The sequence below is a fragment of the Lithobates pipiens genome, unplaced genomic scaffold (genome assembly GCF_037356315.1).
Source record: "Lithobates pipiens isolate NorthernLeopardFrog02 unplaced genomic scaffold, aLitPip1_a1.2 Scaffold_16, whole genome shotgun sequence".
Lineage (NCBI taxonomy): Eukaryota > Metazoa > Chordata > Amphibia > Anura > Ranidae > Lithobates > Lithobates pipiens.
This window is the reverse complement of record NW_027507748.1, coordinates 560,948,996-560,968,234: the sequence shown is the minus strand read 5'-3', so window position 1 is coordinate 560,968,234 and position 19,239 is coordinate 560,948,996. Positions and strand designations below refer to the sequence as shown.

The 19,239-nt window shown below is 42.1% G+C and overlaps 1 protein-coding gene across 1 annotated transcript in view; it reads right to left on the bottom strand.

Annotated features, from left to right (window-relative positions):
- Positions 1–240: 240 nt before the first annotated feature.
- The window catches only part of LOC143983649 (zinc finger E-box-binding homeobox protein zag-1-like), a 153,150-nt gene continuing 134,151 nt past the window's right edge, over positions 241–19,239 (bottom strand). The window contains exons 6-7 of the mRNA XM_077483593.1: positions 14,658–14,802; positions 241–5,462 (exon numbers count right to left, since the gene is read on the bottom strand). Of these exons, the coding sequence (XP_077339719.1) occupies positions 5,176–5,462; positions 14,658–14,802 (432 nt within the window). The 3' untranslated portion in view covers positions 241–5,175. The remainder of the gene's footprint in view (positions 5,463–14,657; positions 14,803–19,239) is intronic.

Genomic DNA, 19,239 nt, shown 5'->3' with positions numbered 1-19,239 from the left:
TAAAGTCATATTAAAAAAAGGCCTTTTTTTCTTTTTTAAATAATAATGCAATTTGGTAAAGCTGAATTAGTTTGTCTGATCAGCACACTTTTTCTTTGGCATAGGGCAGTGATGGCGAACCTTGGCACCCCAGATGTTTTGGAACTACATTTCCCATGATGCTCTTGCACTCTGCAGTGTAGTGAAGCATCATGGGAAATGTAGTTCCAAAACATCTGGGGTGCCAAGGTTCGCCATCACTGGCATAGGGGGTCAAGTTTTGGCAAAGATTTTGGTGTGGATATTTTCAGCATCTACAAGGTAAGTATTAGAAGGGGTTACATTACTGTTAGAACTTTGCTTAGGTGTTTATGATCAGGGCAGGGTTAGAGTTTAATAAAGGGTTAGGATTTAAGATATATGTTTTAGGTTAACCACTTCCCGACCAGCGCACGACGATGTACGTCGACAGAATGGCACGGGCAGGCATATTGGCGTACAGGTACGTCCAATATTCAATGCCGCCCTGTCAAAAATGTCCGATGGGTCCCCCACAATGTCGCAGTCACAATAAAAATCGCTGATCGCCGCCATTACTAGTAAAAAAAAATAATAAAAAATTATTAATAAAAATGCTATAAAACTATCCCTATTTTGTAAACGCTATAACTTTTGCGCAAACCAATCAATAATCGCTTATTGCGATTTTTTTTTACCAAAAATATGTAGAAGAATACGTATCGGCCTAAACTGAGGGAAAAAAATGTTTTTTTATATATTTTTGGGGAATATTTATTATAACAAAAAGTTAAAAATAATGCGTTTTTTTCAAAATTGTCGCTCTATTTTTGGTTATAGCGCAAAAAATAAAAACCGCAGGGGTGATCAAATACCACCAAAAGAAAGCTCTATTTGTGGGAAGAAAAGGGCGTCAATTTTGTTTGGGAGCCACGTCGCACGACCGCGCAATTGTCAGTTAAAGCGACACAGTGCCGAATCGCAAAAAGGGGTCTGGTCTTTGACCAGCAAATTGGTCCGGTCTGTAAGTGGTTAAGATGTAGGATTGAGGTGAAGGGTAAATCATAGTTTTTAGGCAAAGAATTAGGTTTGGGGGAAATTAAAGCGGAAGTAAACCCATTGATTTAATAGTTTCAAAAAACAGTTAAATTCCCGGCATGCCGGAAATGCTAACTGTTACATTGATTGTGCTCTCAACCAAACGGTCAAACCATCCAATGGCTGGGGTCATAACTGATCACATGTGCAGCATCATGACAGTTAAAGATTAAGCAGAGGCCAAGATGGCAGCTTCCTTGGCTGAAAATAATAGGAGGGTTTACTTCCACTTTAAGTTAAATGTTAGAATCACATTTAGGGCTCAATCACACAACATTTTACATCCAGATGCAGCAAAAATCCAGCGAATTCCTGCAATTGGATGCACAGTTGTTTAAAGACAGTTGAAGTCCCTGAGCCTGTATAAAGCAATGACAGGGTGAAAGTGGCTGCAGCTGTCTGCTGGTGTTCACACGTAATTAAATATGGAGCAATTGCATGTGAACACTGGGGAACAGTTGCAGCTGCTGTCAGCATGTCATTGCTTTATACAAGCTGAACGGCTGCATCTGTCTGCAAACAACTGTGAATCCAGCTTCAAGAATCTGACGGACCTTTGGCAATGCTTGGGTTGAAATGACATATAAGTGAGGCCCAAGGCTACTTAAAGGCTAGGTGTTTAGCCTGTGTGCATCCAATCCTGTAGTTTTAATGCTCCTGGGAGGTACAGATGCAGTATCCAGACTTGCTGCCTGTAGCCTGTCAAAGTCTATGGCAAGCTGAAATATGCTGCAGCTGGATGGGGATGAATGCTCTACCAAATAGTACTCACTTTTATCACAATTTCTGTCCAGGAATCTATGACCAGAAAGCAAGTATTCTGGATTCTGGGCATCCGTTGCTGGTAGCATAGCGTGAGTAAGCGTGAGTACCACTCCATACAGCGTTCCGCCTGCAATAGACTTTGAAAGGCACAGAGCTGGACACACCCTTTAAAAAGCCTTTAACCCTTAAAAAGCATAGCGTGCAAATTAAAATGAAAGGTTAAGTGTTGGGGGTGGTTATGTTTTAGAGCTTGTCAGATGGGTCTGTCTGAGGGTTAGATTAACATTGAGGGACAGGGAATTTAGAGGATACTTTCTTACACTTGTTTTGGATGCTAAAACCCCTGTACCCAGAAGTACTTGCTATTGGGTTTTTGGCACTCAAAACCACATAATGATAATGTGAAGAGTATATTTTAATGATAGGTCATATAATTATTTATATAACTTCTGTAATGAATATAAAAACAGGTTTTGTCACATATTTAAGCTTAGATTGTCACTACAGTACCTTCATTGCAAAATAATTGAAGGACTGAAAGCCATTGAAGAAGGCACTAGGATCTATGACAGTAGCCTTCACAAATGAGGCTTTAATCAAAGTGATTGAAAGAAATATTGTCTGCTATGTCCATAGTAAGTAATATGTTCTAAACTTGTAAATCTAAATTTGAATGGTAAAATAGGTTAATATAAGGTCTGCAATGACAAACTTGGACAGGAGGTAAACAGGTGAATCTCATAAAAATTCATTAAAAAAAATAATTTTATTAGTACCAATATTACAACATTTTGTGTAGTATTATTATCTTTTATTATGCCCATTTCAGCCCATTGCTGTTGACAACGGCTTTATTCAGAGATACCTACTATGAATAGCACAGTTTTTTGGTAACTATCTTGCCAGAGGCCAAAAGGTAAATCCTTAGAGCTGTGGTGGTCACCCCATATATAAAAAAGTTTGTGCTCAAATCAAGGAGTGCATTAATGAAACAGGAGATGGATTGTGACTTTATGTAATACACACCTTCAATAAACCTCCTACTATAAATAGTCAAAAGAGAGAATAAGGACTGACCATTTGACCTCTAAATGGATCTTTAGTCAAACTTTTTTCATGCCCACTTCTTAGCTTGGTGACTATTGATATAAGGTGATAGAAAATCCAACATTTTATGGTTTTTGATGCAACAAAATAACCACCATCCTCATCTATGGTATATGTGGTCAGAGATGTCATTCCTAAGGAAATAAGCCAATCACAGAGTCTAAATTAGTTATAGTTGAGCAGCTGTTAAATGTCCTGAGAGATATGGACTTCTCATCGATGATCTTTAGGCTCTGATCTAGGACAGCTAGTATTACGTGCTCTACAGGTGCCCTTTAGCATTGGCAACTGTAAAGCATAATCAACGCATGTCACAAGACTGAAAGCTGTAGTTTCAAAAGCTAGCAAAATACTTTCTTGTGTTAAAAGAGGTATAGACTTGAGAGAGAGAGAAAGTGCAGAGAAGGGCAACCAAAGTGATAAGAGGCATGGAGAAGCTCAGTTATGAGGAAAGATTAGAGGAACTGAATTTATTCTCTCTTGAGAAGAGGAGATTAAGGGGGGATACGATCAACATGTATAAATACATAAGTGGTCCATAAAGTGTACATTACAGAAGACAAGGGGAGCTCTTTACATCTGGAGGAAAAGAGATTTAACCTTCACATACAGAAAGGCTTCTTCACAGTAAGAGCTGTGAAAATGTAGAATAGACTCCCTCAAGAATACGTTTTGACCAGCTCTGTAGATTGTCTTAAAAAAGAGTTGGATGCATTCCTAAATGCACAAAACGTAACTGGATGCTAACATTTCGGTAATACAACCAACCAGGAGTAGTTTATTCAGGGAATAGGGGGATCAGGAAGTAACCCCCCCGCCCCTCCCCACTCAAACAATTGGATCATGCTTTATTGGAGTTTTGTGCCTTCATCTGGATCAACTATGAGTATAGGATTATGTATATGGAGGTTCTCTATTAGTTTTTTTCTACTGGTTGAACTAGATGGACAAATGTCTTTTTTTCAACCTGACTAAATATGTAACTATTTAACTATGTAATTATGAAGATCCCTGATACTTCTGTATGTATACTTTTTTACCCACACATTACACATACATTACTGTACATATTATTCATATATAGCTTAGTAAGCTTTTGTCATTTGATATACAAAAATAGTATTTTTTTAAAATACTGGATTGTTAAAATTATTTTAATAAAATTAGGCGGTATTAGTAAAATCTATATATAAATTTCATACCATATCATTTTACAAAAAAATATGCTTTTATTTATGAAGTTCTAGTTGGCTATGGATCAGTGACATGTTATACTGTATTATTATTTAAAAAGTCAATAGATGACTTGAACTATATCCATTTTTGGGTTGTATCTTCTGCTGGGTCTTTACGTGCTGGATGGGGATACTTCTGCCCCACAATTGCTCCCTCAGCACCTTCTTAACTTTTGGGCTGGGTCTCTCTAGACGTTTCATGATGATGGAAGATGCTTCCATTTGGGTCTCAGTGGGGTGTAAAGACTTGGTAGACAATTAAAGTCAGTTTATGTATGTCTGTTCTGGGTACTGCTTTAAAGTGACACCCTGAACTGGACACAAATGAACACAAATTTAACACAAATGGACACAAATGAACACAAATTCATTGGACATTCTTACTTTTTAAGTAGCTTTATCAACTTAAAATGAACATGTAGTATTGAATTCCTGAATTTAAAGGGAATCTGTCATGAAGCATTTGTAAGAGACTTAAGATAAAAGCCAAAATTCTCTTATTCTTGGGTGACTTGCTAGGTTCTGTGGCAGTAAAATTAACTCTAATTAGAACCCTGTGCCTGTACCGGGGAACTAATAAACAGCTTCCATCTGAAGCTTATTCTACAGGTATTTTGCTTTGCAACATTGTCCATTTAAAGATACACTCACAAAACTATTAATTAAATTTTTATATGTGTAACCATAACAATCCCTAAGGCACTAATACATTAGGCACTTATTGGCCAAGAAAGGCATGGTAATGCGTGTTGGTACGCTGCAGTGCTATTCATTCTAATAGGCACCCCAACACAACTTGCCGACAGATTTACCTGAAAAAGAAAATAACACTTTAGTATGACAATTTTGCTATTGTCCTTTCTTTTTACTGTCTGGTATTAGGAGGAAGGTAAAGATGAGTTGACTATCAAACTTCCATTATATTATCCTTAGTAAATACACTTATTATCCTTTATGTTTAGCCTTAGCTACATCAGGACTGTACCAGGTCCCTCACTTCTTCAGCAGAATGAAGCACTTGGTAGTTTTCATGGTGGCCGGCCTGCTCCCATCTCACACCATTTTCATTGGTGGTGTCTTTATGACAGTAGGAATATCGATGGTTCATGTGCTGAGAGAAGGAGCCAGAATGTGAGAATCTCTTGCCACATTTGTCACAGCAATAAGGCTTCTCTCCAGAGTGCAGGCGGACATGTTCAATGAGGTGATGCTTGTGCTTGAAAGCCTTGCTACAAACGTTACACTGATGAGGCCTATTACCTAAACACACAACATATGTTCAAGATGAGTAACCAAAATTATGTCAGCTGTAATCTACATCCTTTAGGAAAAGTAAATATTCAATACAAATCACAAAATCAGAACTGGTTGTTTGTACGTCATGCCTTTTATATAATATGCATTATTACGGTAATAGTTATATCACTGACTCATTTAGAATCTCCAGCATTTATGCGCTCCAGGGTAAATTATCTGAAGACAGGAGACTGATGGAATAAATATCACTTTGGTTACAGGAACTATGCAATGGATGGCAATGCATGCAATATAGGTAAAGTACAGTGCCTTATAAAGTGTAATACCTCTAGTTGTGCACATCCTGCTTCTTACCAAAATTATTTCACAACTTATAAGGGAAGCTAACATAGCAAGGCAGTTTTCCAGGCAGTGGACGATTATGTAAAGCCTGGCCCCTGGACTGTTTTCAGTTCAGGGCCCCTTACCCCAGCATTGCTGCTTACATGGCTTAAACCCTAAAAGCAGCAGGAAAGAGGACTAACCAATTTGCTAAAACATGAACACATTAAATTACATTTCTAGTAGAAAGCTTGGCAAGGTCATTTACCAAAATAAATGTATTCTTGTAAATTTTAAATTTTTTATGGTACAAAGACGAATAAAAAAACAAAAACAAATGAAAAGAAAAGTTATATATGTGAAGCAAAAATAAAAAAATTTAATTGGTAAAAAAACTAAAAAACTGTTAAACAAAGAAAAGGAAGACGACATTAACCACTTAAGCCCCGGACCATTTTGCAGGCCAAAGACCAGAGCACTTTTTTGCGATTCGCACGATCGCGGGTATTCCCAAGGAAATAGAATCCGCAATCATGCTCACGAAGCTCCTCGTATGCCCGCAAGCTGCCTCTTAAAGGGCAATGTAGAGGTATGTGATTCTACCTGTACGTGCCCTTCTGCCGCAGTGCATCTGCGTGAGGTGGTCGGGACATGGTTAAATTACATGTATTTATTCAAATCAAATAGAAATTGTAACATTTTCATGTTTTTTTTTTAATCTGCAACTTTCATTAAAATATTGCCTGGTGATCCTGCCATGAAGGTTTTTATTTAGGCATTTCCTGTTTATAGGTGAAAACGCTCTGTCCCTTGAATATACCTCACCATGCATATCAAACAGAAATGCACCCTGTTGCAGGGTAACACCCCTTAATCTCTGTCCCTGTCTCACACATTTGTTCCCATGTCATCACACTGTCACATGGGCTTCTGATGGAAGACTTTGGGCGTCTGGTGTTACTGTATTCTACTGGCCAGAATGGCAATTTATTCTGGCCATTAAAATGTATTAATGTGCAAACGTGCATAAACGTGCCTGGCGTTAATGTGAGTTTATGCATGCTCAGGTGCTTTTGAGCTTTTTTTTTGCTCAAAAGCACCTCTCCTGAACGCAATTTTTTTTTCTGCCTTTAACCACTTAAGCCCCGGACCATTTTGCTGGCCAAAGACCAGAGCACTTTTTGCGATTCGGCACTGCGTCATTTTAACTGACAATCGCGCGGTCGTGCGACGTGGCTTCCAAACAAAATTGACGTTCTTTTTTCCCACAAATAGAGCTTTCTTTTGGTGGTATTTGATCACCTCTACGATTATTATTTTTTGCTCTATAAACAAAAAAGGAGCGACAATTCTGAAAAAAACTAATTCTTTTACATTTTGCTATAATAAATATCCCCCCAAAATATATATAAAAACATTTTTTTCCTCATTTTAGGCCGATACATATTCTTCTATATATTTTTGTTAAAAAAAATCCCAATAAGTGGTTATTGATTGGTTTGCGCAGAAGTTATAGCGTTTACAAAATAGGGGATAGTTTTACGGCATTTTTATTAATAATTTTTTTTTTACTAGTAATGGCCGCAATTTTTATCCTGACTGCAACATTATAGCGGACACATCGGCCATTTTTGACACATTTTTGGGACCATTGTCATTTATACAGCAATCAGTGCTATACAAATGCACTGATTCCTGTGTAAATGACACTGGCACGTGAAGGGGTTAACCACTAGGGGGCAGTGTAGGGGTTAAGTATGTCCTGGGGAGTGTTTCTAACTGTGGGGGGGTGTGGCTATGTGTGACATGTCACTGATCTCTGCTCCCAATCACAGGGAGCAGAGATCAGTGACACTGTCACTAGGCAGAATGGGGAGATGCTTGTTTACATTAGCATCTCCCTGTTCTTCCTCCCCGTGAGACAATCGCGGGTATCCCCGCAACCTGACTCACAGAGCTTGGTGCGGGCACTCCCGCAGCCCGCCTCTTAAAGGGCAACGTACAGGTACATTAGTTTGCCTGTACAAGACCTTCTGCCGACGTATATCAGCGCAAGGTGGTCGGCAAGCTGTTAAACTCCTGTAAATGCCTATAATGTACATGGACAGATAGGGTAACATTAAGGGGCATTTAGAGGCAGAGATAAAAGCTCAAACGCCTGTAAAAGTAGATTTTGTTTATCTGCACACCAAAAAAATGCTCTCCAGCAGCAACTTTTGAGCATTTTTAGTAGCAAATAGTGTTACCCCATGTGTCCATGCACACTATTTTAGTCTAGAAGTGTTTAAACATATCTAAAGTGATTTTGGGAACTTAATATGTACTGTCTGGAGGAAAGAAGGGAAAGGAGAGACATGATTGAAACCTTTAAATATATCAAGAGGGTGAATAAGATTCAGGAAGGCAGTTTTGCTCAATATGAAACCAAAATCAAGAACACAGGGACATGACCTCAAGCTAACTGGAGGAAAGTTCAAAACTAATCTTAGAAAGTATTATTTTACTGAACGGGTAGATCCTCAACCTCAACCCTCAAGTACCCCCAATGGTCCTTGTTTTCAGGTTTTCCTTCACTTTTGCACAGCTGCTTTAAATCAATATCAATGACATGGTAATGAGAAGAGCTATTTTATATAAGGAAAATTGGGGGTACTTGAGGACTGAGGCTGAGAACCACTGGAATAAAGCGGTAGTGAGACAGTAAATGGCTTCAAACATGCCTGGGATAAACATATATCTATAAAAAAATAAAAACAATAATCCCCCAAAAACTAAAAACAAACCCCCCTCAAAAAAAAAAAAAAAAGGCAGACTCGATGAACTACTCAGTCTTTTTCTGCCATCACTTTTCTCTGTTTCTATGTTTTTAAAGCTCCTTTTTTGCATTTTTTGTTGCATTTTCCCAGCAGAAAAAAACACTGAATGCTCTTAACTGCTGCTAACTAGACGTGCAGAATGGAAAAACTAATTTAGTTTTAGTTTCTTATAGATTCGTTATGTTACTAATATCGTTTTGTTCTGCAATTCGTTTAATTTGGTTTCGGAATTCCTTTTGTTTTCATAAAATTGTGTATCGTTTTCATTAAAATTAGTTTCATTTATTGATTTTCAAACGAATTGAAACTTTTCAAAATTATTGGAATTCAGATCGGTCGAAAAACGGTCAAGCGATTTTAATTCTGTGTGAAGAAATAGCTGGTTGTTAACAGCGGACCGGGAAGCTGGCGGTCCGCATCCTTAACCACCATGAGTCATCATCTGTCAGTAGGCTTCCCCACTGACAGATGAATGTAAAGATAAAGAATGCCGGCAATGGCCCGGCAGTAGAAAAATGTTTTAAAAATGCCATAGGGTCCCCCCTCGCCAGTCCATACCCTTTGGGTCTGGTATGGATTTTATTTTTAAACCGCGTGGAATCACCCCAAAATCCATACCAGCTCTTATCTGAGCGTGCAGCCTGGCAGGTCAGGAAAGGGGGTGGATGAGCGGGCGCCCCCCTTATAAACCATACCCGGAATCTGGAAGCCCCCTTTAACTACTTCAGCCCCGGACCATTTGGCTGCCCAAAGACCAGAGCATTTTTTGCGATTCAGCACTGTGACGCTTTAACTGACAATTGCGCAGTCGTGCAATGTGGCTCTCAAACAAAATTGACGTCCTTTTTTCCCCACAAATAGAGCTTTCTTTTGGTGGTATTTGATCACCTCTGCTGTTTTTAGTTTTTGCTCTATAAACAAAAAATAGCGACAATTTTGAAAAAAATGCATTATTTTTTACTTTTTGTTATAATAAATATCCCCAAAAAATATATAAAAAAACATTTTTTTCTTGAGTTTAGGCTAATACATATTCTTCTACATATTTTTATTTAAAAAAATTGCAATAAGCGTTTATTGATTGGTTTGTGCAAAAGTTATAGCGTCTATAAAATAGGGGATAGTTTTATGGCATTTTTAATAATAATTTTTTCTTTTTGTAGTAATGGTTGATAGATCAGAAATTTTTGGTGCTATTTTGGGACTATTCACATTTATACAGTGATCAGTGCGATTAAAAATGCACTGATTACTGTATAAATGTGACCAGCAGTGAAGGGGTTAATCACTAGGGGCGCCGCAGGGGTTAAGTGTGTCCTAGGGAGTGATTCTAACTGTGGAGGTGCGGGGCTACGTGTGACATGACACTGATCACTGCTCCGGGTCACAGGGAGCTGTGATCAGTGTCATTGTCACTAGGCAGAACGGGGAAATGCTTGTTTACATCAGCATTTCCCCATTTTTCCTCTCCGTGAGACAATCGCGAGTATCCCTGCGGACATCGAGTCCACGGGACTGGGATCACACTCACAGAGCTCGCGAAAGGTGGGCACCCACAATGCCACGTCTTAAAGTACAACGTACAGGTACATTAATATGCCTGTACGTGCCCTTCTGCCAACGTATATCAGCGTGAGCTGGTCGGCAAGGAGTTAACGAGGGGGCCCCCAGATCTGAACCTCTCTCTATGTGAATTGGTATCAGGTACATCGTACCTATACCCATTCTCCAAAAAAAGTGTAAAAAGTAACAAACACAGGAAACAGTTTTTGACAAATACTTAAAAAAATAAAATAAAATTGTGTCCCTCGATGTCCATCAAGATGCCCGGGGACCCAAAAAATGTAAAAAGTCAAAAAGCACTTTGCCTCCTAATGCCCCATACACACTGTCGGACATTCCAACCACAAAATCCATCAGATTTTTTCAGACGGATTTTGGCCAAAACTAGTCTTGCATACACACGGTCATAGAAAGTTGTTGGAAAATCCAATCGTTCGGAATGAGGTGACGTTATACACGTACGACGGGACTACGTAGAGGCCAGTAGCCAATAGCTTTCGTCTCCAATTTTTTTCTGAGCATGCGTGGCACTTTGTGTGTCGGAATTCTCTACACAGGATTGGAAAAAGTCAGATCAGATTTTGTTGTCGGAAAATTTTTGATCCTGCTCTCAAACTTTTTCTGACAGAAAAAGTCTGATAGAGCCCACACATGATTGGATTTTCTGACAACATAATCTGATCAGACTTTTTCCGTCGGAATTTCCGACCGTGTGTATGGGGCATAAGAGGCTACCCGCCGTATGCCCTCTCTTCGGCTTTGACAGCTCTTATATAAGCACTCGGTTACATCACTGGATGGGACTACCCCCTTTTAACATCAGGTGACATCATGTATTAGAAAACAAATAAACAAAACAAATTTGATTACATCCGAATAAAATAGTAACAAATAGTAACGAATTTTGTTGAAATTCAAAATGAAATTTAACGAAAAAAAAAAAATGAATTACAAAACTAAATTAAACAAATTCCTTAACCAAAAATTTGTCTGAATTTGTATTTGGGCCAAAATGAATTGCACATGTCTACTGCTAACTGCTGCTAAAATGCTGCTGAAAACTGGCACAAAAACGCTAATCTGACCATTTTTCATCCAGCGTTTTAATGCCATTTTGTTAACTTATATTGTGCATGTAAATTTTGAAGAATGTAAATGTTACTTATAAATGAGAAATCTAAGTCTGGGACAATACACACAACCACCTTGATGAAATAAACTCACATCAGAAACAGGGGCGTACTAAGTGGGGGGGCGGGGGGGCGTGCCGCCCCGGGTGCCACACACTGGGGGGGTGTCAGGCCAGAGCCCCCCCCTCCCCTCTCCACAACTGAAGTGTCAGACAGCGCCGTGAGGAGCCCGAGGCACTGGCAGTGGGCGGCATTGCGGGGGGGGGGGGGGGAGCGAGCAGCACCCGAGTGGAGTGACATCTGCCGGCTCAGTGATCCGGGACCCGGCTCCCCTTCTCTCTGTGGTCGCGTCGCGCTGCCGTTCTGATCAGTCTCGGGCAGCGGCTGTCACTCACAGCCGAGCAGAGTGAAGCCGCCTCCCCCTCCTCCATGCACAGCACTGTGTAGACAAGGAGGGGGAGGCGGCTTCACTCTGCTCGGCTGTGAGTGACAGCCGCTGCCCGAGACTGATCTGAACGGCGCGATGTGAGTCACGTGACTACAGAGAGAAGGGGATTATTGCGCCGGGTCCCGGATCACTGAGCCGACAGGTGACACTCCACTCGGGTGCTGCTCGCACCTCCCCCCTGCAATGCCGCTGCCTTGGGCTCCAGGTACACTAGGGGTTCTTTACTGTGGTGGGTCCTGCACTGTAGGGGGTCCTACACTGTAGGGGGTCTGCACTGTAGGGGGGGGGTCCTGCACTGTAGGGGGGTCCTGCACTGTAGGGGGGTCCTGCACTGTAGGGGGTCTGCAGGGGGGGTCCTGCACTGTAGGGGGGTTCTTTACTGTGGTGGGTCCTGCACTGTAGGGGGGGTCCTGCACTGTAGGGGGGTCCTGCACTGTAGGGGGTCCTGCACTGTAGGGGGTCTGCACTGTAGGGGGGTCTGCACTGTAGGGGGGTCCTGCACTGTAGAAGGGGTCCTGCACTGTAGGGGGGTCCTGCACTGTAGGGGGGTCCTGCACTGTAGAAGGGGTCCTGCACTGTAGGGGTCCTGAACTGTAGAAGGGGTCCTGCACTGTAGAAGGGGTCCTGCACTGTAGGGGGGGGGTCCTGCACTGTAGGGGGGTCCTGCACTGTAGAAGGGGTCCTGCACTGTAGGGGGTCTGCACTGTAGGGGGGTCCTGCACTGTAGAAGGGGTCCTGCACTGTAGAAGGGGTCCTGCACTGTAGGGGGTCCTGCACTGTAGGGGGGTCTGCACTGTAGGGGGGTCTGCACTGTAGAAGGGGTCCTGCACTGTAGAAGGGGTCCTGCACTGTAGGGGGTCCTGCACTGTAGGGGTCCTGCACTGTAGAAGGGTTCCTGCACTGTAGAAGGGGTCCTGCACTGTTGAAGGGGTCCTGCACTGTAGGGGGGGTCTGTACTGTAGGGGAAGATTCTGCACTGTAGGGGGTCTGTACTGTAGGTGAGGATTCTGTACTGTAGGGGAGTCTGTACTGTAGGGGGGTCTGCGCTGTAGGGGGTGGGTCTGTACTGTAGGAGGGTCTGCACTGTAGGGGGGGGGTCTGTGCTATAGGGTGGAGGGGTCTGTACTGTAGGAGGGTCTGCACTGTAGGGGAGGATTCTGTACTGTAGGGGGGTCTACACTGTAGATGGGGGTCTGTATGGTAGGGAGGGGGGTCTGCACTGTAGGGGATCTGTGTAACATGCAGAGGGTCCAGAGCTGTGAGGGGCTGTGTAATGTAAAGGGGTGCAGAGGTGCAGGGTGCTGTGTAATGTAAAGGGGTCCAGAGGTACAAGGGCTGTGTAATGTAAAGGGGTCCAGAGGTTCAGGGTGCTGTGTAATGTAAAGAGATCCATGGGCTGTGTAATGTAAAGGGGTCAGGAGGTTCAGGGTGCTATGTTATGTAAAGGGGTCCAGAGGTACAAGAGCTGTGTAATGTAAAGGGGTCCAGAGGTGCAGGCTGCTGTGTAATGTAAAGAGGTCCTTAGGCACAAGGTCCTGTGTAATGTAAAGGGGTCCAGAGGTGCAGGGCGCTGTGTAATGTAAAGGGGTCAGGAGGTTCAGGGTGCTATGTTATGTAAAGGGGTCCAGTGGTACAAGAGCTGTGTAATGTAAAGGGGTCCAGAGGTGCAGGCTGCTGTGTAATGTAAAGGGGTCCAGAGGTGCAGGGGGCTGTGTAATGTAAAGAGGTCCTTAGGTGCAAGGTCCTGTGTAATGTAAAGGGGTCCAGAGGTGCAGGGTGCTGTGTAATTTAAAGGGGTCCAGAGGTGCAGTTGTGGAGAGGGGGGGGTACACAGTAGTGACAAAAAGATATTGAAGGATGCAGAGGTATGCAGGGGACACGGTGGGTGTTTTTACATTTTATGGTGGGGGGGTGCCAGATATAGGATCCGCCCCGGGTGCCAAATGCTCTAGGTACGCCCCTGATCAGAAACCCCCCTTCAAATAAGAAGTGCCCCATCACATCAGAGGTTTCCTTCACATTAGAGTCCTCCCTTCTTGTCAGAGGCTCCCCCTAGATATCAGAGGCCCTTCATCACCACAGAGTCCCCCCATTACAGAGGCAGAGGACCCCCATGACATCAGTGTCACCCCTATACAAGTTTTGTATGGCTATTGGTTAGATTCCCCCTCTTTATTGTCCTGGGGGCAACAATGTTATTGTGCTGAAAGAGGGAGACTGTTATACATGACACAGATTTCAATAAAATGCTGCTTCTGATATCCCAACACTCTACTTAAAAGTGTTTCATTACTTTTATTTCCCCGTTGGAGAGATCTCCTATAACTTCCTGGCACAGGTTGAGAATCGCTACTGGATAGCAGGTAAGGGTAAAAACTCTTCAACCGTTCCATAGATGGTAATAAAGCCCAGGCAGAAGTAAAAGAAGAAAGAAGGAATAAAGAAAGTTTTGTCCAGAGTATCATTTCAATCACAAATATGAAGGAACATTTGCTTTGTTTTCATTATATTTGCAGTGTATTTGTTATTACTTTGGTGTTTTCATTGCATGGTACATGTGCACATTTTTTTACACTAGGGATTGTGTACATTGTCACTAAAAAATGCTGCAACAAGAGGTAAGGGCCTGTTTTGATGACAACTGGCTGAGAAGGGATTTCCCCTCACGTTGTAGAGATTTGCTCTCACTTCCCCTTGGTTCTCCAGAACAGGAAGTGAAGGTAATCTTCCCCAATGAGACACAAAAAGGAAAAAAAAACTCTTCCCTACGGTATCCAAAATGTAAAAAAAATAAAGAAAAAAAGTTTACTATAGCTACATTTATAGAAGGATGAAGAAATCTTAATTATAATGGTTATTATACAGTAAATACCACATGTGATTTACAGGAAATGCATATTGTGCAAGACTATAGTCTTACCTGTGTGTTCATACTTGTGTCGCAAGAGAGAGCTGCTTTTCTGAAAGGTTTTGCTACACTGATCACAGGCATACATCCCATTTTCTAGCTTCCTTGAATTTTTTCGGGAACCACCTGTGAGCTTTTCTTCACCGCTGGTGATATTCTTAAAAAACATAAACATTAGGTTGTCACATGCCATGCATCTACGAATGCACATTTGTCACAAAACATCCTAGTAGAAAATTTACAGAACATAATTTTAATCTAAGGCCGCGTACACACGGGCGGATTGTCTGTCCAACTTAGTCCGCTGAACCGTGTTTCAGCGGACAATCCGCTCGTGTGTGGGCTTCAGCTGACTTTTTCAGCGGACAGTCCAACAGACTTTGTCTTTTGGAATTTCCGTAATTTTGTCCGCTGAAACTTGGTTTTGTCCGTCCAAACTTGGTTTCAGCGGACAGTCCGCTCGTGTGTAGGCAAGTTGGACGAACTAAGTATGGCGCATGCTCAGAAAGAGTTTACACGGCCGAAGGTTGCATTGCAGTGTACTGGACGTCGTTTTTCTAGTCCCGTCGTACGTGCTGTACACGTCATCGCGCACGTTTTCAGTGGACTGTCTGTTCATCGTGTGTGGTCAAGTCCGTTCATTCAAAAGTTGAACGGACTGTCTGTCGGATTGTCTGACGAACTTAGTTGGGCGGACAATCCGCCCGTGTGTACGCGGCCTATGACATACTGATGCCAGCCTATCTAAAGCATATCTAATCCCAAAACAAAATTGAAATATATTGCAGTTTACCAGTCCTTAGATGTTGTGATGGCATTAGTTTTCCCTTTTTAGGCTAAGAACATTTTTAGTAAGTACAGAAATTACCTGTTGATTTTACCACAAATACAGTGTCCTTGTCACTTCCTATGAGATTAGAAAGCAGAAGCAGCCTTATCTTTAATCCTCATTCTCAGTCATACTACCGGTACATCGAGCCCCACCAGAAAGACAGAGGGAGATTAGGGAAGTAAACAAGTGGCTGAAGAGCTGATGTAGTAAGGAGGGGTTTCTGGAGGACTGGGCCAAATGAGGAGGGTACAGATCAGCTGGGAATGAAGATGGCTAAAAAGTTAGAGGGGTTTTTAACAACTTGCCGCCGAGCGTACGCAGATGTGCGTACTCGGCTTCCGTGGGTTATATCGGGAAGATGCCTGCACCTGCAGGCATCATCCCGGTACCATTTTGCAGAGCGGGCGATTGGCTTTCCAGCCATAACAACCGATGCGGCTAAAAGCCGCTCGGCTGTTATGTCGGAGACGTCCCCCCCTCCCGCCGCCTCACACCGCTCTTACCGGTGCTCCCGCTCAATCAAGAGCACCGATGCATGATCTGATGCCTCTGGCTTCTGGGCAGGGACTGGAATGAAGCCGTAAGCGGCTTCGTTCCAGTCTCCTAATGGTAAACACGGAAGCGACGTCATGACGTTACTTCCCATTTACTCGGCTGCCAATGGCGCCGGATTAAAAAAAAATACACTAATCAGAATCACCAAAAATGGCGATCTGAATAGTTTGAAGTGTAAAGAAGTTGAACGGGGGGTCTAGACCCCCGATCCCTCCTTTGCACTTCAAACTATTCAGAGTGCCTGTCACCACCTATGACTGTCACAAGGGATGTTTACATTCCTTGCGACAGCAATAAACGTGATCAAAAAATGTAAAAAAATAAATAAAAACTATTTATAAATTTAAAAAAAAAAAAATGTTGTTTTAAAGCGCCCGCCGTCCCCGCGAAGCAAAGAAAACGCATATGGAAGTCGCACCCGCATATGTAAACGGTGTTCAAATCACACATGTGAGGTATCGCCGCGATCATCAGAGCGAGAGCAAAAATTCTAGCACTAGACCTCCTCTGCAACTCTAACCTGGTAACCGGAAAAAAAAATTAAAGCGTCGCCTATTGAGATTTTTAGGTACTGTAGTTTGTCGCCATTCCACGAGTGCGTGCAATTATAAAGTGTGACATGTTTGGTATCTATTTACTCGGCATAACATTATCTTTCACAAAAAATGTATTCTCTAGAGTCTCTGCTAAAAAAATATAATGTTTGGGGGTTCCAAGTAATTTTCTAGCAAAAAATATGGATTTTAACTTGTAAACACCAAATGCCAAAAATAGGCTTAGTCATGAAAGGGTTAAACTAGGCAACCGGGGGGGGGGGGGTGGCCCAGAGGTAGAGATAGTCAGTGCAGAACATATTCCAGAGGGTAGTATTGGAGGCATTAGTGGCAGGTTGACCAACGCACATAAAGCCAAGGTAAGTATAGTAACAGATCCTAGTTGCAATCTCGGAAAACACTCAATAAGAGGATAGTATGCGACCGGTCTAAACTACGTGGCATGTCCACCAATGCCAGGAGCCTGGCAGACAAGATAGGTAAACTAGAGATACTGTTATAGAAGGAGGATTTGGATTTTGTGGGAATTTCAGAGACCTGGTTCAACAGCTCTCATGATTGGCTGGCAACCATTCAAGGGCATACCCTTTATCGCAGGGATAGAGGGGGTAAAAAAAGGGGGAAGAGTGTGCCTATATATTAAGAATAATGTACAAGTTAATGTGAGAGATGACATCACTAAGGGAGTTAGGGAGGAGGTGGAGTCCTTATGGGTAGAGTTCCAAAGGGATGAAGCTAAGGGGAAAATATTACTGGGAGTATGCTATAGGCCCTTTCACCTGAGGGAAGAGGGGGAGACAGATTTCCTATCACAAGTTGGATTAACAGCACGGATGGGAAGTGTTATCATAATGGGGGATCTTAATTATCCAGACATAGACTGGGCAGAGGGAACCACACATTCATCTAAGGCTCGCCAGTTCCTAAATGTCTTGCAGGACAATCTCATAGTTCAGATGGTAGACACACCAACTAGAAATAAACTGGATCTACTGATTACCAACAATATAGACCTGTTTATGGATGTTGAAGTACGGGGCAATTTAGGAAACAGCGATCACAGGTCATTTGGCTTCGGTATAAATCATACAAATAGGAAACATAAGGGGAATGCAAAGACACTGAATTTCAAAAGAGTCAACTTTCCTAAACTACGAACCTTGTTAGAAGGCATGAATTGGGATAAAATCTTAGTAACAAAGAACACGGAGGAGAGATGGGTTTGCTTTAAGAGCATATTAAATAAGGACATTAGCCAATGCATCCCATTGGGTAATAAATTTAAAAGAGCGAAAAAAAGTCCTGGGTGGCTTAACTCCAATGTAAAAATGCATATAAAAACGAAGGAGAAGGCCTTCAAAAAATACAAGGTTGAGGGATCATCATCAGTCTTCAGACTTTATAAAGAATGTAACAAGAAATGGAAGGGTGCAATTAGGGCAGCTAAGATAGAACACAAAAGACACATAACGGAAAAGAGCAAAAAAAAATCCCAAGAAATTCTTTAAGTATATAAACAGTAAAAAAGGCAGGACAGACCATATTGGCTCCATAAAGAATGAGGAAGGGCATCTGGTTACAAAGGATGGGGAGATGGCGAAGGTATTGAATTTATTCTTCTCCTCAGTCTTCACAAAGGAATTGGGGGGCTTCAGTAACCAAAACTGTAGTGTTTATCCTTATGACACATCACAGGGAGTACCTCCATGGTTAACAGGGGACAGAATTTAAATTAGACTTGGGAAACTTAACATTAATAAATCACCGGAACCAAATGGCTTGTATCTGAGGGTACTTAAGGAACTCAGTCAAGTAATTGCCAGACCATTGTTCCTAATTTTTAGTGACAGTCTACTGACTGGAATGGTACCAGGTGAATGGGGAAAAGGCAACAAAAAGGAACCAAAATATATCCCTGGGAATTACAGACCAGTTAGCCTAACATCAATAGTATGCAAGCTCTTGGAGGGGATGATAAGGGATTATATACAAGATTTTAGTAACGAGAACGGTATCATTGGCAGTAATCAGCATGGATTCAGGAAGAACCGTTCTTGCCAAACCAATCTATTAACCTTCTATGAGGAGGTGAGTTGGCATCTAGATAAAGGAAGGCCCGTAGACGTGGTGTATCTGGATTTTGCAAAAGCATTTGACACAGATCCCCATAAACATTTACTGCACAAAATAAGGTCCATTGGCATGGACTGTAGGGTGAGTACAAGTTCGAGTTCAGAGGGTGGTGATAAATGGGGAGTACTTGGAATGGTCATAGTGGGTAGTGGGGTCCCCCAGGGTTCTGTGCTGGGACCAATCCTATTTAATTTGTTCATAAACGACCTGGGGGATGGGGTAAACAGTTCAATCTCTGTATTTACGTATGATAATATTAAGCTAAACAGGGCATTAACTTCTCCGCAGGATGTGGAAACCTTGCAAAAAGATTTGAATAAATTAATGGGGTGGGCAACTACATGGCAAATTAGGTTTAATGTGGAAAAATGTAAAATAATGCATTTGGGTGTCAAAAATCTGAATGCAATCTATACACTGGGGGGAGAACCTCTGGAGGAATCTAGGATGGAAAAGGAACTAGGGGTCCTAGTTAGTGATGGACGAACTTCCGACGGGACGTTTCGCGAAAGCGAAATGC